The sequence below is a fragment of the Desmodus rotundus genome, chromosome 6, assembly GCF_022682495.2.
Source record: "Desmodus rotundus isolate HL8 chromosome 6, HLdesRot8A.1, whole genome shotgun sequence".
Classification (NCBI taxonomy): Eukaryota; Metazoa; Chordata; class Mammalia; order Chiroptera; family Phyllostomidae; genus Desmodus; species Desmodus rotundus.
The window spans coordinates 126,150,933-126,172,893 of NC_071392.1; the positions used below are offsets into that span (position 1 = coordinate 126,150,933).

A 21,961-nucleotide genomic window follows, 5' to 3' on the forward strand; every position below is an offset into this window, starting at 1 on the left:
CATCAGGCTGTAACAGGCATCCCAATGTTCCCTCTGCAGAGTGGTGTCGGAGAAGGCTGAGTGGAGACAAAAGACTCATTTCCTCCAGGGAATTAAGAGCTCCTCCCCTCCTAGCTGGCTTGGTGTCAGGAAGGGCCTTGTGGGAGCCTGAATTTCTACCCCCACCAAGTGGTAATGGGGAACCGCACCCCTATGGGCAACAATGCAGTTGATTGGAGAACCTGGACTTTTCCATGTGGTCTGATGAGTAACAAGGCAGTACCCCTCTTCTTCCACCAGAGCAGTGTCTGAGGAGGCCTTCTAAAACAAGATTAAATAAGATTTGGAGGCTTATAACATAGGATCCAGTACATCCAGGTTTTAATCAAATGTCACTTATATCAAGAATCAGGATGGCCTTAAGTTGAATGGCAAAACAATCAACAAATGTTAGGATTATCTGACAAAGATTTTAAAGCAGCCATTATGAAAATGCTCCTATAAGCAATTATAAACATGCCTGAAATGAATGAGAGATAGAAATTCTCAGCAAAAATAAAAATTAAGATAAAAAGAAAAACCACATGGAAATTTTAAACTGAAAAACACAATAACCAAAATTAAAGCAAATAATGCTTTAGGTAAAACAATAACCTAACATCTTAATCCCTTCCCCTTGTCACCCATTTCCCCAACCCCATTCTCATCTGGCAACCATCAACCTGCTCTCTGTGTCTCTGAGTTTGTTTCTGTTTTATTTTTTCACTTATTTTGTTCTTTAGATTGCACATGTAAGTGAAATTATATGGTAATTTTCTTTCCCTGCCTGACTTACTTCACTTAGCATAATACCACCCAGGTCCATCCATGTTGCAAATGGCAAAATTTAATCATTTTTATGGCTGAGTTATGACTCAGCCATAAAACAATGGAGTATGACAATGGAGTAAAACAATGGAGTATGATATACTCCATTGTATATAGGTACCACAACTTCTTTATCCATTCACCTGTCAATGGTCACTTAGGGTGCTTCCATATCTTGGCTATTGTAAATAATATTGCAATGAATATGGAGATGCAAATCTATTTTCAAATTAGTGTTTTTGTTTTGGATATATACCCAGAAGTGGATTTGCTCGGTCCTTCTTTGTCTCTTGTTCTAGTCTTTGTTTTAAAGTCAATTTTGTCTGATATAAGTATTGTAAGCCCAGCTTTTTTTATGTTTGTTTCCATTTGCACAAAACCTATTTTTTCCATCCCTTTACTTTCAGTCTGTGTCTTTTGATCTAAAGTAGGTCTCTTCTAGACAGCATATATATGGGTCTTGTTTTCTTATCCATTCAGCCACCCTATGTCTTTTGATCTGAACATTTAATCCATTTACATTTAAAGTAATACTTGATAGGTATATAGTTACTGTCATTTTATTATTCATATTTTAACCTTTATTTTCTTCTTCTTCTTAAAGACGCTCCTTTAACATTTCTTATAATACTGATTTGGTGCTGGTGAACCCATTTATCTTGTCTAGGAAGCTCTTTATCTGTCCTTTAATTCTAATCGAGAGCCTTGCTGGGTAGAGTAATCTTGATTGTAGGCCCTTGCTTTTTTTTTTTTTTTAAAAGGTTTATTTATTTTTAGAGAGAGGGGAAGGGAGGGAGAAAGGGAGAGAAACATCAATGTGTGGTTGCCTCTCATGTGGCCCCTTCTGGGGACCTGACCCACAACCCAGGCATGTGCCCTGACTGGGAATCGAACTGGCAGCCCCTTGGTTCGCAGCCCACACTCAAGCCACTGAGCTATAGCAACCAGGCCTGTAGGCCCTTGCTTTTTATCAGTTTGAATATTTTATGCCAATCCCTTCTGGCCTGCAAAGATTCTATGGAGAAATCAGCTGACAATCTTACAGAAGTATCTCAGTAGGTCACTACTTCTTTTAAGATTCTCTCTTTGTCTCTAACCTTTGGCATTTTAATTACAATGTGCCTTGGTATGGGCCTATTTGGGTTCATCTTGTTTGGGACTCTCTGTGCTTCCTGGATTTGTATGTCTATTTCCTTTGCCAGGTTACGAAAGTTTTCCATCAGTATTTCTTCAAATATTGGTGTGTTTGATGTTGTCCCAGAGGCCTCTTAAACTATCCTCATTTAAAACCTTTTTTCTCTTGCTGTTATGATTTGGTGTTTTTTGCTACCTTTTCTTCCAAATTGCTGATTTAATCTACTTCATCTCCTCTATTGTTATTCTAGTATATTTTTCATTTCATTTATGGTATCCTTCATTTTCAGATTTTTTTAATGCTTTCTATCTCCATTTTTATGTTTCTTACTTCTTTATTGAAGTTCTCACTGAGATTATCTATTCTTCCCCTAAGTTCGTTAAGCATCTTTATAACCAGTGTTTTAAACTCCGTAACTGGTAGATTGCTTGTCACCATTTAGTTTAGTTCTTTTTTTTTTTTTAATTGTTATGTTCTTGCATTTGAGACATGTTTCTTTGTATCCTCATTTTGGCTGCTTCCCTGTATTTGTGTCTGTGTATTAGGTAGATCTACAATGTCTTCCAGTTTCAGTAGAGAGGCCTGATTTTCACAGCCAGCAGTCATAAGGAGTTCTCTTCCTGGCCCTGAAGGGTCCAGTGTGTGACTAGAATCTCTCACTCCTGGGGAACCTCTGAAGCTGAGATAACCTTGTTTTTTAACCACCACACCAGGTGTATGAGGTTCGCTTGTTTGAATCTCCACCCTTGTACCAATCTCAACATGTTTTCTTCTGTATATCTTCAGTTATAGGAGTGCTTGTTCAGCTAGATTTTAGGCAGTTCTCAATGACGGTTGTTCTACAGTTTAGTTTTAATTTTGATGTGATCATGGGAGGAGGAGGCAAGTACAGTGTTTCCCTACTCTACCTTTGTTTGTACATTTTTAAGTGGCATTAATTTAAAATGTATGGAAAAAATGTTTGTAAAACCTGGGAATGTACACCCAGAAAAAGTGAAGAATCTGATGGAACATGATATTCAGTTCCACTATTTTTTCCCAAATTATTTTCTAATTTAACAACCTAATTGAGATATAATTTCCATACCATACAATTCACCCATTTAAAATGTACAATTTAATGGCTTTTAACAGATTCACAGAGTTGTGCATTTGGCACCCCAATCAACATATCTTCTCTAATCCTAAAACCCCTACATACTCCTTATTTATCACCCCTCAACTATGCCCTCACCAATCCCTTCTAGCCCTAGGGAAGCAATAACCTAAATTCTATCTTTATAGATTTACCTATACTAAAATTTTCAATAAGATACAATCATACAACATGTGGTCCTTTGTGACTGGCTTCTTTCACACAGCATGATGTTTTTGAAGTTCATCTATTTTGTAACATTATCAGTATTTGTTACTTTTTACCATCAAATTACATTCTATTATATATAGGGAGTTCTGGCCAAGATGGAGGCATAGGTAGATAGGCTTCACTTCCTTGCCCAACTAAAAGAAGGATAACAACCAATTTTAAAACAAAAAACAACCAGAACTGCCAGAAAATCAAACAAATTTCAATTGTTACGAAGTCCGACAACCAAGAAGTTAAAGAAGAAACATTCATCCAGACTGGCAGGAAGAGTGGAGATGGGAAGCTGGCAGATCAGGATATCCCACATCCGCATGCAGATAAGCCGGGAGAAACAACTGGGGAGTGATACAAACTGCGCAACCCAGGGTTCCAATGTGGGGAAATGAAGCCTTAATACCTCTGGCTGTGAAAACCTCTGGGAGTTGAGGCAGCAGGAAACTCCCAGTCTCACAGAGTAGTCCATTGAAGAGACCCCTGGGGTCCTAGAACATACTCAAGCCCATGCTCCTGGGAATCAGGACCTGAAAGGGCACAATCCACTTGTGACAAGTGAGGGAAGTGACTGAAAGTGGGGCAAGAGCTGAGCAAGCACAACACAGAGAAGTGGGTGACCCACTCTGGTGAATACCTAAGGCTATGTAACCCCTGACTATGTAACAGGCGTGCTGAGGCAAAGAGATATGGCCCAAATGAAAGAACAGATCAAAGTTCCAGAAAAAGAACTAGGCAATGAGGAGATAGCCAACCTATTAGATGCAAAGTTCAAATCACTGGTAATCAGGATGCTTACAGAAATGATTGAGTATGGTAGCAAAATAAAGGAGGAAATGAAGGCTATTCAAAGTGAAATGAAGAAAAACATATAGGGAACCAACAGTGAAGGGAAGGAAATCAGGACTCAAATAAACAATTTGAAACAAAAGGGAGAAAGAAACATCCAACCAGAACAGAATGAAAAAACAAGAATTCAAAAACATGAAGAGAGGCTGAAGAATCTCTGGGACAACTTTAAATGTTCCAACTTCCGAATCACAGGGGTGCCAGAAGGAGAAGAGGAAGAACAAGAAATTGAAAACTTATTTGAAAAAATAATGGAGAACTTCCCCAATCTGGCAAAGGATCTAGACATGCGAGTCCAGGATGCTCAGAGAATTCCAAAGAAGTTGGACTCAAGAAGAAACACACCAAGGCACATCATAATTACATTACCCAAGATTAAAGATAAGGAGAGAATCTTAAAAGCAGCAAGAGAAAAGGAGACAGTTGTCTACAAAGTAGTTCCCATAAGACTGTCAGCCAATTTCTCAAAAGAAACCGTACAGGCAAGAAGGAACTGGCAAGAAGTATTCCAAGTCATGAAAGGCAAGGGCCTACATCCAAGATTACTGTATCCAGCAAAGCTATCATTTAGAGTGGAAGGGCAGATAAAGTGCTTCTCAGATAAGGTCAAGTTAAAGGAGTTCATCACCACCAAGCCCTTATTATATTTGTGCTTCCCTGCATTTAAATTAGTGAACACTGAGTAAGGGAGGTTGCCCACCATAATGTGGGTAGACATTCAATCAGTTGAAATCCCAAATAATAAAAAAATTCTCCAGGAGACTTTCTTCAGGCTTCTTATGCACCCTTGACTCCCTGGTTCTCCAAGCTGCTGGCCTTCAAACTATTCCATAATTGGAATTCCTAGGTCTCAAGCCTACTGGCCTACATTGAAAATTTGGATTTGCTAGGTTCCATAATTATGTGAGCCAGTTCCATATAAAAAAGTCATATCTATATCCATATACAAACACCCACACAGACACACACACACACACCCATCCTACTGGTTTTATCTATCAGGAGAATTCTGCCCAATACAACACTTGTTGTTATTAATAGTTAAATTTATACCTGCTATTTAACATTTTGTTTTCTATATGTGTCATGTTTTTGTTCTATTTTTATGTATTTGTTCCTCTACTCCTCCTTTACTGCTTTATTTTGCATTAAGTGCAATTTAATTCCTTCAATGATTTCTTTTTTACTATTTATTTAGTTATTTTCTTAGTGGTTACTTTAGGACTTACCACTTACACCTTAATTTATCAACTTTAGATTTATACTGACACAATTCCTACAAAAAATAGAAATGTTATTCCTATATGGCTCTATTCATTCTTCTCCCTTTTTCTGCTACTGTTTTCACACATATTACATCTATAGATGTTACAAATGCAAAAACACACCTTTATTTCATGCCAATTAAAGAAGAAGAGATAAGGAGAGTAAGTATATTTTTGTAGGTTTGTTATATTTACTTCCCTCCAGCCAACATCCAGCAGGGAAATGGGGGGATCCCATTCTTACAATCTCAGAGTACTGAATCCTGCCAATGGCCTGAATGACCTGGAAACAAATTCTCCCTTAACACCTCACAAAAGGCATGTCACCTTGCCAATACCTCAACTTTTGTCTTGTGGGAGCTGAAGCAGAGAAACAAGCCAAGGACTTCTGACTTACGCAATTGTGAGATAATAAATTTGTGTTATTTTAAGCTACTAGGTTTGAGGTAATTTGTTACAGCAGCAATAGAAAACTAATACACTTCTCCTAACTGTTCCATGTTGCCAGGAGGAACCTTCATTTATTCACTCAACAAATATTTACTGAGGACCTACTATGTGCCACTGTTCTAGGTGCTGGAGGTATAACATGAATGACACAAAAATTTCTGTTTTCAGGGTGTTTACTTTCAAACAGAGGGAGACACATAAATCAAACAAATATGTCAGTTATATGGTAGATTAGAAAGTAGTAAGTGCCAGAGAGGGGGGAAAAGCAGAAAAGGGATATTGAGTGTCTGGCAGGAGGGTATTTTTTGAGAAGGTAACAGTTGAGCAAGGAGTTGAAGGAGATGAGAGGAAGAGGAGCAAAGCCTTGTGGATCCATCTGGAAAGTGTAGTGGTTCTGTGATGGGAGGATGTCTGGGATGCTCAAAGAACAGCAAGGAGGCCAGATGGCTGGAGCGGAGTGAGTGAGGGAAGTGGCAGGGAAGAGATCCCAGGGACCAGTAACAGCTCTGGGAAGGGTGTATTGACAGGTTTTGAGCAAGGAGCAGACTCCGTCTGTGTGCCGGGTTGACAAGTAACTGTGGGCAAGAACAAAGACAGGGAGACCAGTGAGGATACTGTCTTAATAACTCAGGTAAGAGACGATGGTGAAAAGTGGTTGGATTCAAGATACATTTTAAAGGAAGGCTGATAGCATTTGTTGATGGATTGGTTGTAAAATAGGAGGTAAAGTAGATTCAAGGATATCTGGATGATGGGCCCCAATGAGCCTTGCCTCTGTGTTCATGCCCTTGTGTAGTTCCCTCGTTTTGAATCTGGGCTAAGCCAGGTGACTTGATTTAAGCAATAAATGTGGCAAAAGTGATGCTGGGCCAGTTCTGGACCTAAACCTTAAAAAGATGTGACAGCTTCTGCTTTTGTGTTCCTGGGAAACTCAGGCCACCCCATGTCTAGCGGGAGAGGTAGCATGGAAAGACCATATAGAGAGGCCACATGCACAGGGGGAGGCCGGAGCCTGCGTGGAGGGAGAAAGCAGCCTAGTCCCCAGCTCCCCCACCCACTGAATACAGCACACTAGTGACACAGCAAGAGCAGCAGAACCACCACTGGCTGAGGCCAAGCCTAGTTGATAGAACTGTTAGCAAGTAAAACAGTTGTTAAGCTTCTAAGGTTTGGAGCAGTTTTGTTATACAGCAATGGATACATGAAAAAATGACCTTGAGAATTCTGACCTCAGTACCCAGAAGGATGGAGTTATACCATTAAGCAAATGGAGAAGACTGCTAGTTAACAGGTTGAGGAAAAAACTTGGGTGGACAGGTTAAAATCTTATTACTTATAAATGGAAAAGAATAAGGTTTTTCTTAATATATTAGAAGAAGATTTTCTATCTCTTAAGTGTTGTTAGGTTTTCTAAAGCCAGGAAAGGCCAAACGAGGACACTTTCTTCATTGCTTTTAGAGAGAGAGGAAGGGAGAGAGAGAAAAGCATCAACATGAGAGAGAAGCATCAATCAGCTGCCTCCCATAAGCACCCAGACCAGAGAGCGCCTGGACCAGGAATGGGAGATCAAACATGTAACCTAGGTGTGTGCTCTGACTTGGAATCAAGCAATGCTTTGGTTATGGGGCAAAGTTCCAACCAACTGAGCCACACCAGCCAGGGCAAGAGTAGCTCTTTGGATTTCCAACATAATAGCAACAGCAGAGGTTAAACAATTGTTTAGATTTTTTTTGCTTTATAGCTTCTTAAATTCTGTTGACAATCAGTGGGATCCCCATAGCAGTTCAAGGCAGAGAAACCCAAGTCCAGTTTTTCCAGCTTTGCCACTGTGGTTTCAATGCTTCACAGACTCTACCATGTAAAAGAAAAACCACCATGCTTGCTTTCCCACCCGCTTTCCACAACTGGTCACCAAGAACCACCTTGGGCTTGGCTGATAGGCTTCTGGAAGCTGAGTGCACAGCCTTGGAGGGAGGCCCTTGCCAGTTTTATATTTAATCCTTCCTGTGGCCATACACTTCAGAGACAGCAGCACATGGAAAAGAAAAACTGCCTGGTCAATTTGGTCAGCATGTGCGTCTCTGATGATAGACATCTGGGTTAATACCTTGTGAAGTTGAATGCAAATTGAGGTTGAGGAAAAGCAGTGTATGCCAGTGAATTCTTAGCATCCCAGAACAAATATTAATGTAAAAGGATTACTTTCATGTTGCCAAACTCCTATTCACTCATTCCCACCTGTAGCTCACTACATTCACCCACCCACATCTCCTCCCTGGCTTAATCAGCTTTGGGGAAGGTTTGGAATACAGCTAAAGTAAAACAAATTCATCACATCCATAAAAGCTCATTTTTTTTCAACCTTTCCTTGAGCCAGTGTTCCTGGGAGGGAGTACCTTCCACCCCACCCCACTGCTAAGCATTGCATTCTTAAGTTGGACAAAGATACTGCACTTCCTGGCACAAAGGGATTCTCAAACTTTAAGCAAATGTAGGGTTTATGTAAGAACAAAGTTGATGCGTTTGACTTAATAAATATTTCAAGAAAAAATGTTGGGAGGAATTAACAATAAAATTATGTTATGGATATCCAGACTTCAGAGATGACATTCAGGAAACAGGCACCGTATGAGGTTGTCACAGGATGGTCATCGTGGAGATATGTTCATGACACGTGGGGACACTGGCAACGTCTCTGTAGGTCTCTTCAAATCTCAGTCATAACATACGTCTTTGGCTACAGTTTCTTCCAACTACCATTACCACAATTCCAGTCCTTTCCTGTAAGGTGTCTATCAGTCCTCGGTGGACTGCTGCCGTCCAGCTTCTGCCTATCCACTTCGTCCTTAAAAGTGCTTGTTTCTAGCAGTCTGGTGTCTGTCAATACTGACTTCATGATAAACCTCTACTTTCGTGATACATCCAGCCTTACCACTTGGAGAATGCTCATCAGATGTTATGGATGAAAATGGTTCATCAGGAACACGAGGCAGGAAGAAAGGACCCAGTGGGTACACAAGAAGATGGATGGGTCCACCCTCTGTAGGAGTGGGTATAAAGGCTCACCAAGGCCTTGTGGCCAAGAGTAATATGGAACGGAAAGTTTCTTAGTTTCACGTTCCCCAGAAGCAACCCTGAAACAAGGAGTGAAGTACAAGTAGTTCATTTGGTAGATGATTCTGTTACAGATGGGGAGAGACTCAAGTCAAGAGGCTCCCTCCCCATCCTCAGTTCTTGTCTTGCTTGCAAGAGAATAATTCAATTAAGAGATAAAAACGTGTAATGGGAATGAGATAGTTATTTATGAAACACATATGAGCACAAAGCAGCAAGCAGGCACTTGGATAGTCTAAATGACCCACATATAGAGGAAATGAAGTTGTTAGTTTGTTAGTAAGTTTATTCTATACACTTCAGCCCAGGCTACAGGTGGGTACCTAGCTAATCTAGGTACACTGACTACCGGGGTTCACGGGTTATATACCTTAGCTAGTCCCTCTATGGGGGGATATCCCTCCTTCTCCCTCTTGGTAATAATGTACAGCTGCAAAGACTTTCCTTCTCAGTTAGAAAAGGCTCTTTGTCTCAGTTACTGAAATTGTTACAGAAGCTCCCTTTCCAGGCATAGAATCTCAAGGACTACCCCTCCCCACCCCTTCTTGTACAATTTTCTGCTTCTGATGTTCAGGACACCTGGCAATCCTGGTAGGATTATTACAGAAGCCTCCTTTCCCAGCAAAGTCTCAAGGACTCTCCCTTCCTCCTGTGCTATTTTGCTTGCAATGCTCAGGACACCTGGCAATCTTATCAAGCAGAGCTCAGGGCTGCTGAGTTAATTGGTAAGACATGTCTTCCTTTTGCTTCTAGCCTCCTGTGTTAAGTTCTCTGTTAGATTGTAAAGATGAGGGCCCTGCCTTTATTTTCCCTCTGGCCTCTCATTCCTAGCTGCTACCTGACAATTTCAGGAAACACAGGTAGGGGAATTGAGAAGGGCATAAAGAAGAGATAAAAGCAAATACAAGGTGTATTAATCAGTCAACTATTACAGCAGGTAACTAGAGCTTAATTCATGTGGGAAATCTCTCAAAAACTCTATGAAACACATACCTCAGAATTATCTCACCCAAAGAGCAAGGGAGCAGTATTTTTACACACCAGCTTCTATCACCTCTTCAGAGGTAGGTGCAGCTGTTTGGGGCCCTCTGAAACAGAAGCCCCATAGGCAGTGACAATGGTCTATTCCAGGACACCTGCTGGACTGGCTTTCATTGACTAAGACCTTCCATAGTGCTCACTGTATGAATCCATGGCCTGAAAAAATGGATGCTGACTGTACTGTCAGGACTGTGACAAATTTTCATAGAAGTTTTAGGATTAAGTATGTATTCAACAGCATTAGTGGAACCAGCATTGTATAGAGAAGCAGCAAATGAGGTATTGTATAACCCTGTAGGTCTAGACATCTTTCCATGATATTATTAAGTGAAAATTGAAGGTTACATAACTCCATTTGAGGGTTTAATATAACCCTATTTATGTGTTAAAAACTCATAGAAAATTTATGCATACAGAATCTATAAGGAACTCCAATCCAGGAAGACAAACAACACAATTAAAAAATGGGCAAAGGACCTGAACAGACAATTCTCCAAGGAGGACATACAAAGGGCCAGAGACATATGAAAGGATGCTCAGTATCACTAGCCATCAGAGAGATGCAAATTAAAACCACAGTGAGATACCACTTCATACTGGTGAGAACAGTATGAAAAAATCAACAAACTACAAGTGCTGGTGAGGTTGTGGAGAAAAGGGAACCCTAGTGAATTGTTGGTGGGAATGCAGACTGGTGCAGCCACTGCAGAAAACAGTATGGAATTTCCTCAGAAAACTAAAAATGGACCTGCCTTTTGATCTGGCAATTCCACTGATGGGATTATACCCTAAGAGCCCTGAAACACCAATTCAAAAGAACGTATGCACCCCAATGTTCACAGAAGTACAATTTACAATAGCCAAGTGCTGGATGCAACCTAAGTGCCCATCAGTAAATGAGTGGATCAAAAAACTATGGTACATTTACACAATAGAATACCATGCAGCAGAGAGAAATAAAGAACTCCTACCCTTCACAACAGCATGGATGGATCTGGAGAGCATTATGCTAAGTGATGTAAGCCAGGTGGTAAAAGACAAATACCATATGATCTCACATATATGTGGAACCTAATTAACAAAACAAACAAGCAAGCAACATATATCCAGAGACGTTGAAATAAAGAACAAACTGACAGTAAGCAGAAAGGACGGGGGAAGCAGAAGGGGAAAAGGGGAAGGGTCATCAAGGAACATGTACAAAGGACACATGGACAAAGCCAAAGGAGGTGTAGGATCAAGGTGGGAGATGGGGATGGGTGGGATGGGGGGAGTGGTGGTGGGAAAATGGAGACAACTATACTTGAACAATAAAAAAAGAAAATAAATATTTTAAAAAGTTTTATTCTAGAAAATGTAGAAAATAAATGTGTAGTGAAATATTTTACAAAATCACCTATATTTCTACACGCCTTTTTCTGTGTTAATATTTTGGCATAATTAGTACCCATTATTTCTATGTATGTTTTTAAAATACCAATATGTATTCAAAATTTCAGTTTCTGAAATTAATTTAAATTCACAGCATCATCATATCCATGTTCAAAAACTTAATATACCTAATTTCTAATATTTATAATATACCAGGACAGTGAGGCATCATAATTTAACTATCCCCCTTACCTTTAGGCATTTAGGATTTTTAAAACTTGCTTCACTAAATAAAAAGAATTGAGGTCAAGAAAAAAAAGGAATCTATAAGGATACAAGCTTAAGTGTTACTAATTGCCGTTTTTTGAGAAGTGGGGTTATGAGTTCACTGTTTTCTTATCTATTTTTGGATTTCTTATAATAAACACAAATTGTTTTTATAATAAAAATGACCAGATTGAAAAAAAATTCCGAACAAACTCAAGGTTCAAGAATAATCCTAGCACTTTTCTAAATCTTCCCTTCTTCTCTCCTTCCATTCTTCCCTGACGCTCTCCATCCGATGCTTCCAAATTGGGCAACCTTGTTTAGATGCAGTTAACAGGCACACAGCCTCAGCACTCAGACACAAGGGAGAAAATGAAGAATTGGGCACAAAAGGCTTTGAGCAGCCAAGAGAGACATCGCCACATCCATGAACTAAAACTCTTCCATTTGTTCACAAACACCGAAGACTAGCATTTAGGACTTGTTTATATGTACTTTGAACATAATTCTGACATTGATATCTGAGTTCAAGTTCATATTTAAAAGCGGCAGTTAAATGATGAGGCAGGGCCTGCCACAGGCAGACATAGGAAGCAGAACAAGTGGCAGAGCTGACAAGACAGGAGGACAGAGCCTAGACATGGCTGCCACATGTGTCGTCTGTCAGCACAGGCACTCCAGGCCCCCTCTGCCCCCTCACCAACTTGAAGACACCGCTTCCAGACCCCAGGCAGGATCACAGTGATGACCTTGATGAATCCAGAACAGACTTAATTATATCCAAGAGAACCAAACATCCAATGTTCAGGACTTAAAAGGAAATAGAATAAAGGCAATACGGCTAAGGTCCTCCACATTAAAAGCAGGCATCTTAAAATATAGTTTCAGAATCTTGGTAATATAAGCCAGACTAGGACATGAGGTCATTTTCTTATCTGTTTCTACCTTTTCTACTTTTGTGTTAAATGAAATTGATTTTATATTTGCCAGTATCCTATGGTTATAGTATCTGTTCATTAACATCTGATACTTTAATGAATGAACTTACACTATCATAACGTTTCTTGCCTTGTGATTCTGAATGTCTGAATGTCACCTTTTTTTTTCTCCCTGGTTTCACAATATTCCTTAAATTTAAAAAATAGAAACTGGAGAATAAAGTCTTTACAAACAGTTATGGGGCCATTCTCCTTCATACTGACCAGTTTTTAAACTCTTCTTAAAAGGGGTCTTTAACAAGCCCAAACTTTTAAATATGAATGGAATAAAGTCAAAGGGAGATGAAAGACATGGTGTTCCTGATGAAATAGGTCAGATGATTTTCAGACTCCAAAGTGTCCTGATAGTTTTACGTGATCCAGTCCAGTTCCTAAAAAAACCCTGCCAACAGGTAACAGGTCTTTGAAAGCTTTTGAAGCCAAAGGCTCCCCACCAGCCAGCCCATCTCTCACTAAGTTCCCAGCCTCATTAAGAATGAGAAACAGATACCACGGCACCAACCTGTCTAGAGAACACAGCGAGACAAATGTAATTGCCTGTACGAGGAATATAAGTCAGCAACTCCCAAATCATTCATATTTACACCCACTCCATTTTGGTTGTCTTTCCTTTATAATTTGGCCATATATCGATGTCAAATATATAATTTCATCTGGGGTTTTATCAGTTGCCGCCCAGAGCCATGATTATATGGTGCAGGGAACTTCCTCTCCCTGAGCAAGTCTATCTTTAGTAGCTTCTTGATAGCCACTTCTTACACAGAAAATCAAAAGGAAAGTCTTGGTTTTCTTATGTGGCTCCAGAATCACTAAATATAACATTTAGAAGCATTTATCAACAGCAATCTTTGAGTTTTCAACTCCCACTATAATTTTTCAAAGCAAAGCGTTCTTATTCCTTCCAATTGTTATTTTTATCAAATTGCAACAGATATTGTAGGGATTTCTGTACTGACCATTCAATCATGTACTAAGTTCAACTTTTACCTTGCTAGTGTCCAACCTATCTGCAAAAACGTAAGACTGGATTTTGAATAATCAGAATCACAGCAAGAAGGCCAAAGGTATGATTCTGGAAGAAGTAATTTTTTTACAAACAAAATTAAAATTGGCTCACCAATCTAGGATTCAAAAGATAATTTATTAGTCTGAGAAGAGGAGTCACACACTATACCCAGTAATATGATTCTTTTATTTTCGTGCCTTTACCTTAAAAATATATTTAAACAAGAAACAAATATTGAATTTTACCATAAATTTTGCTTTCTTATTTACAGTGTTACATTGTAAATAACATTCTATTATACACAAATTAGGGACTGTGCATTACTGTATGTTCTCTTTACATATTCTTTCATAATATAGTACATACAGCTCGAAGCTATGCAATATTTAAGCTTAGAAAGGCTTAAGTAAAGAAGTACAAACTTTATCAATAAGACTATTTTTTAAAAAGGTTCTGACCTTAATTCTCTGCTAGATTGTTTCACTGAAACCATTCTCTCTTAAAAAAAAATGCCCCATATGAGGGATGAGAATAACAGTTTAAGTTACCACAGGATCCACTTAAACTGGTTAACAAATACAAACACTTTATTACTTATTACTGTTATTAAATGGAGCACTACCACTGTCAAATCACTTAAACAAGTAGATTTACTCTTCAATTCAGACACATTACATCAACGACAGTTGGTACCTCTTTATGAAATAAAAAATGTTTCCTGCAATTTTAGGTTTGACTTGTAAACAGTTAAAGCACACATTTTGTAAATATGATTTAATCATTTCTGGTCTTAAGTTACACAATAAGGAGGAGTTTCTGTTTCATCAAGGGAGAAGCAAGCATGCGCGCACACACACGCACTCAGTCTCACTTGCCCACAAAGGCCCGCGTGTCACTAAGCACCTAAGCACTAACTAGAGCAGCACTAGTGTTGCCAGCAGTGCACAAGGCTGCAATAGGAATTATAAAATGAAGACAATAAAACATACAACTTCAGTTAAAAACACCAGAAAGTTCAGGTTCTGAAATGCCTCTCAGGTGCTTCATGCTCATTCTGAAGGTTCAGTTCACTGGGCTCTCCAAGCGGCAAACCCCACCTTCAATTGCCACGGACTGTCCTGCCACCGCACCGGGAGGAAGTCTGGAAATGTGAGTCTGCAGAGAGGGAGACAGGAGAACATTAGAAGTGCCTGCTGTGTCCCCCGCCATGTGTGACAAGGGTGGAGGCAACACCACAGCATCACGCTTCTCTTGCTTCCGAGCACTGACAGACTGTAATGGTGGTCACCTTTAGACGTTGAGAGATCCTGCTTGTTCAGATCCCTCAGGGAATGTTTTCTGAGCATCTCTACACCTAAGCGCAGCACTAGCACCTGGAGATACAGAGCGATCAAGATGGCCAAGGCCCCTGCCAGTGCAGAACCTACAGTTTAGTCATATTCAGAACAACAGTGGTTTTAATGCCAACTACATTGATCATATTCCAGTTCTCTGAAAACTAATAATTTATATACATTTTGTCTTGTGAACATTCAAAGCAGCTAAGAAGACATGGTTCATGTTTACGCTTACAATTTATTCCTTAAAGGATTTGAATAGCTGAGAAAAATTCAGATAATTCAGTGACCTAAAGTTGAGTGAGGCAACGAAGTAAAAGAAAAATAAGATGTTTACAAAATAAGGTGAAGACTGGCATGAGGTTAACACTTGAAATCTAGCCCAAAGGATCACAACAAACCAACTGCTCAAAGTACAACTCCTCCTAGCACTGAGGCCAGGGGCCGTTCCTTTTGTAGAGCTGAGTGTTACATTACTCAAAGGAGGCTGGCCCTGAGTGGAAGACAGTAAACTGCTCCGCAAGGGGTCAGGACTTCTGCAACCAGGAATTCCTTTTTTGATGGTCCTGCTTAATCCAGGGACAGATAAATATTGGGAGTTTCTAAGAAGAACAGAGGGACTGCATATCCTTTAGGTAATCCTCTCTAATTCAGTTTCTCTAAACAAGCTTTTCCTAGGGATGGAAACGAGCTGAGTTCAAGCTCCGGCTGAGTTGTTAGATGTAGCTGGTGAGGTGGCCAAGTTTTGGGTGGGACTGACATCCTTGCAGGCAACCAAGTATGAAGCAAGCATACATTTTAGACAGGTAAGATAGTTGGTTTGTAGTTGAGGGTGGACACTATTCTCCAGTCTCACTATACAAGTCTTATTAGAGTAGTTGACATAAGTCGATAATGTCTAGAGAACAGGAAATGTTCTTTGGGAACTTCGTTTTCTGTGTACAAGGCAGGAAACGACCTGTAACCTTCAGGGTCAGGCCTGCTGACTTTGGGGTAAAGAGCTGGATGAGGCAATCTCTGTAGTATTTCCTGGGATGCAAGTATCAGTGAGTTCACTCATCGGGCTCATGCCTCCGGGAACTATGTCACAGAACCTGGCCTTATCACATCTGAGGGCCAAACTTGGGTCTCACCACAGTTAAGACAAACTTGTGAATCTCAGGTCTCTTGTGATATCTCATTAACCTTGTGGGAGAAGTTAGAAGGGGATATGTTGTTTGATTCTGCCACCTAACAGCCCTTGTCACATTAGGCACAAAAGCTTAAACCCCACAGTTCCCAGGGCTCAGTATCGATGGGGCCACTTTTACTTTTTCAGGACTTCATTAACATGAAATGAAAGAGTTGTTTGCCTAGGAATCATGCATCAATTTTTTTTAAAGTTGTTTTTTAAACAAAAAGATCCCTGGCAGGGCAGAAGCCCCTCAGTCAGTTTCGTCCCTGATCTCACCCTCTTCAGCCGTGAACACAGGCAGTTATAACGGGGGTCAGGAACAAAGCAGAACTGCTGTGCAAAACTGCATGGCGGTTCCTCAAAAAATTAAACATAGAATTATCATATGATACAACACTTCCATGTCTGAGTATATGCCCAAAACAAGTAACGATGGGACTCAAAAAGAAAGTGTATATACAAATGTTCACAGCAGCATTATACACAATACCCAAAAGGTGGAGGCAACCCAAATGTCCATCAATGTATGAAGAGATAAACAAAATGTGTAATATGCTTACAATGGAATATTATCCAGCTTGATAGAGGAATAACAATCTTGGCACATGCCACAATATGGATGAAGTTTGAAGACGTTATGCTAAATGAAATAAGCAACACAAAAGGACAAACATTGTATGATTCCACTTATATGAAGTACCAGAAGTAGTCAAGCCATAGAGACAGAAAGTAGAATGCCCTGCTGTAGGGAGGGAAGGACAGAGGGGCAGGGGTCACTGTTTAATGGTATAGCTTGAGAGAATGAGTAAGTTCTGTAAATGTACTAAATGCCACTGAACTATTATGTCTTTTACATTTTGTCACAATTTGTTTTAAAAAAGTAATAAAAAAGTGTCAACACATCTTAAAAAATAAAATCATGTCAAGCATCATCACAATGGCTTGAAACTAGAAACCAACTTCAAGAAAAAAACCCCCAGAAACATGGAGGCTGAATAACATGGTATTAAACAATGAATGGGTTAACAATGAGATCAAGGAAGAAATAAAAATGTACCTGGAAACAAATGAAAATGAACACACAACAACCCCAAACCTATGCAACACAGAGAAAGCAGTCCTGAGAGGGAAGTTCATAGCAATATAGGCCTACCTAAAGAAAATAGAAAAATCTCAAATAAATGACCTAACCCTATACCTAAAAGAACTAGAGCAAGTAGAAGGAAGGAAATAATAAAGATCAGAACAGAAAAGACAGAAAGACTAAAAAAGAAAAAAAAAATCAAAAGATCAATCAGTCTAGGAGCTGGTTCTTTGAAAAGATAAATAAAATTGACACACCTTTAACCACACTCATCAAGAAAAAAAGGAGAGAGGACCCAAATAAATAAAATCAGGAATGAAAGAGAAATAACAACTGATATCACAGAAAAAATAAGGGTGATAAGAAATTACTACGAACAACTATATGCCAAGAAATTGGACAACCTGGGCAAAATGGGTATATTTCTAAAAAAATACTGTCTTCCAAAACTGAACAGGGAAGAAGCAGAAAACCTGGATAGACTGATAACAACTAGCAAAATAGAAGCAGTAATCGAAAAACTGGCAACACACAAAAGCACTGGACCAGATGGCTTCACAGGCAAATTTTACCAAATACTCAAAGAAGAACTAACACCCGTCCTCAAACTATTCAAAAAAATTCAAGAAGTAGGAAGCTCCCAACTTTTTTTTCATGAGGCCAGTATTATCCTAATTCCAAAACCAGGTAAAGACACAACAAAGAAAATTATAGGTCAATATCACCAATGAACATAAATGTTAAATTCTCAACAAAATATTGGCAAACTGGATCCAGCAATAGAGTAAATAGATCACATGCCAGGATCAAATGGGATTTATTCCAGGGATGCAAGGGTATACAATATTCACAAATCAATAATATAATACATCACATAAACAAAATTAAGGACGAAAATCAAGTGATCATATCAATTGATGCGGAAAAAACATTTGATAAAATCCAACACCCATTTATGACAAAAACACTCAGCAAAGGGGGACTAGAGGGCGCATACTTCAACATAATAAAGGCCACATACAAGAAACCTACTGTCAATATCATATTCAATGGGCAAAAATTAAAAGCATTTCGCTTAAGATCAGGAACAAGACAAGGGTGTCCACTTTTACCCCTCCTATTCAACATAGTACTGGAAATTCTAGCCACCACGATCAGAAAAGAAGAAGTAGTAAAAGGCACCCAAATTGGAAAGGAGGAAGTAAAACTGTCATTATTTGTAGATGACAAGATAATGTACATAAAAAACCCTACAGACTTGGTCAAAAAACTATCTGCTCTAATAAGTGAATTTGGTAAAGTAGCGGGATACAAAGTTAGTATTCAGAAATTGCACTGTACAATGTACAGTGGAATTTTTGTACACTAACAATGAACTATTAGAAATAGAAACTAAGAGAAAAAATCCCATTTACCATAGTGACAACAACAATAAAAATAAAGTACCTAGGAATCAATTTAACCAAGTAGGTAAAGGGCCTACACTTGGAAAACCATAGAATACTGAAGGAAGGAATGAGGAAAATACAAATAAATGGAAGCATAAATGTGTTCATGGATTGAAAGAATTAACATTATTGAAGGACAATACTATGGACAATACTGCCCAAAGCAGTCTATAAATTCAATGTAATTCCTATTAAAATACCAATGGCATATTTCAAAAATCTAGAACAAATACTCTAAAAATTTATATGGGACTAAAAAAGACCCCGAATAGCCACAGCAACCTTGAGAAAGAAGAACAAAGTTGGAGAGATCACAATAACTGATATCAAACTATACTACAAGGCCACTGTAATTAAAACAGTCTGGTACTGGCCTAAGAACAGACACATAGATCAATGGAACAGAATAGAGAGCCCAGAAATAAACCCATGTCTCTATGGTCAATAAATATTTGACAAAGAGGGCATGAGCACACAACGGAGTAAAAACAGTCTCTTCAATAGATGATGTTGGGAGAACTAGACTGGTACATGTAAAAAAATGAAACTAGACCACCAACTCATAACACACACCATACCATACAGAATAAATTCAAAATTAATAAAAGACTCAAAAGAAGTCATGATAGCATAAAAATCCTAACAGAAAACATAGACGGTAACATTTCAGATATCTCACGTACCAATACTTTTGCTGATATATCTCCTAGGGCTCAGGAAAATAAAGGAAAAAAATAAACAAATGGGACTACATCAGATTAAAAGCTTCTGCATGGCTAAAGAAAACATCAGCAAAATGAAAAAGGAATCGACTGTATGGGAGAACATATTTGCCAATAATACATTGGACAAGGGTTTAATCTCCAAAATATATAAAGAACTCATACAACTCAACACCAGAAAGACAAACAATCCAATTAAAAAATGGTCAAAGGACCCGAACAGGCACTTCGCCAAGGAGGACATACAGATGGCCTGTAGATATATGAAAAAAATGCTCAACATCACTAGCCATCAGGGAGATGCAAATTAAAACCACAATGAGGTATCATTTCATACCTGACAAAATGGCAATCATTAATCAATCAACAAACAAGAAGTGCTGGCGAGGATGTGGAGAAAAGGGAACCCTAGTGCACTGTTGGTGGGAATGCAGACTGGTGCAGCCACTGAGGAAAACAGTATGGAATTTCCTTAAAAAATTAAAAATGAACTACCTTTTGACCCAGTGATTCCACTGCTGGGAATATATTCTAAGAATCCTGAAACACTAATTCAAAAGAATGAATATACCCCTACATTCACAGCAGCACTATTTATAATAGCCAAGAGGTGGAAAGAGCCTAAGTGCCCATCAGTGGATGATTGAATTAAAAAACTTGGAACATTTACAAAATGGAATACCACTCAGCAGAAAAAAAAGAAGAAACTGCTACCTTTTGTGACATCATGGGTGGAACTGGAGACTATCACGCTTAGTGAATTAAGCCAGTTGGTGAAAGACAAATACCATATTATCTCACTTATAAGAGGAATCTAATGAACAAAATAAATTAATAAGCAAAATAGAACCGCAAGCATAGAATCATGGAATAGACTGACAGTGGTAAGAGCGTAGAGGGAGGTGGGGACTTTTTGAATGAAGATAAAGGATCTAGTCAAGGAATATATATGAAGGACCCATGGACATGGACAACAGGGCGGGGATTGACTATGGAAGTGTGGGGCAGGCAGGGCAGAGGGGGGCGAAGGGGGAAATAATTGGAACAACTGTAACAGCATGACATCAAAGATCAGAAAAGTCTTGCTTCCAAAAACAAATTTCACTATTTTCCATCTAATTCAAAACTAATTCAGAAGTATATTAAAGTGACTTCATATTGACATAAAAAAATAAAAATTAATTAATAAGCAGAAATTATACTTTCCTACCTGGTCCAGAACAGTTCTCCATAAGATGGCATTTAGGGAAGGAGTTACCTAGGAATGAATCCATGATGCAGACTCCATAGGAGAAATATTAACACCAACCAGGTTCTGTTCACAAATAAGATGCAATTTTCCAATCAGGCTAGTTAAAATGCATGTCCCTAAAAGAAGAGCTCACAGGAAAATCTATCCTCATGTTTCCCAAAGTATCAGGCAAAATCCAGGCACCAGTGGAAACAGAGAATAAATTATTAAAAGATCAAAGAGTGACCATATGTTCAAGCAGATGGCCTGCAACTTGACCAGAGGGATGTCATTCTTACACCAACTGATTTCCTCCTGACTATGGAAAAGACTCAGAACTAGAAGGAAGAAATTCATGTCCCATGAAACCAGGGGACTTGAGAGCAATCCTTGAGATTTACAAAAACACAGGAGGCCAACCCAAACTTATCTCTAACACTCCCACCTCCATTAAGTTTATGACTGAAGAACATCTAAATAAACTGAACTAAATTACAAAATGTCAAGGAGAGTTAAGAAGGAAAAGAAAAAGGATTAAAAACTGTGACAGTGGTCTTGAGATACTAACAGTAATGGGTAAAATACTTTAAGAATACACTGAGATTTGTATGAATTGAGCTGTTTACACAAGACAGAAATGTTCAACTACACAAACTAGTTATTAGAATAACTTCTCAGGATTACCCCTTTCCTAAATCCACATCTAGTCAAGGGAGACTTTGTGACTGCAGAACACATTGGCATGACCTTGGTGTTGAGAGGAATAAAATGGCTAACCATTCAAATGTCAATACTTCACCAGTTTCATCCAGCAACATGATCTTCCAACTCCTTAAAAAGTAAGCGACCTAGGTCTCAAAAAGTTTGAGCCAAGACGTATTTGAAGCTTTCTGTGGAGATTTCAATGGGGCATCAAATTCTATTATAAACAGAGGATGCTGTATAACAGAATATTTTATATGAGTGTTTATCTCTAAAAGTTATTTTAGAGAAGTGGGTTTGAATTGCTCTTAAGCCTAAAAAGAGACCACTTTCTACAATAAACTTGTATGTCAGCATTTAAAAGTGCAATGAAGTATTTTACATTCTCGAGGCCTGTGCAGACTCTAGGGTATCTTATAAGCATATGAACTTATTTTTATTTATTTTTTTAATTGAGTTTATTGAGATGACACTGGTTAATAAAATTATACAGATTTCAGGTATACAATTCTATAATACGTCCTCTGAATACTGTATTGTTTTTAAAAGCTGTCTTTAAATCCA

The 21,961-nt window shown here is 38.8% G+C and overlaps 1 protein-coding gene across 4 annotated transcripts in view; it reads right to left on the reverse strand.

Annotated features, from left to right (window-relative positions):
• Positions 1-13,377: 13,377 nt before the first annotated feature.
• Positions 13,378-21,961, reverse strand: part of TASP1 (taspase 1) — a 288,218-nt gene continuing 279,634 nt past the window's right edge. For 2 of the 4 annotated variants that reach the window (XM_045194732.3, XM_024559220.4), the window contains one exon: positions 13,380-14,854. In XM_045194732.3, the coding sequence (XP_045050667.1) occupies positions 14,762-14,854 (93 nt within the window). In that variant the 3' untranslated portion in view covers positions 13,380-14,761. Of the gene's footprint in view, positions 14,855-21,961 lie in introns of all 4 variants that reach the window. The other 2 variants (XM_045194733.3, XM_024559219.4) reach the window with 2 other exon arrangements.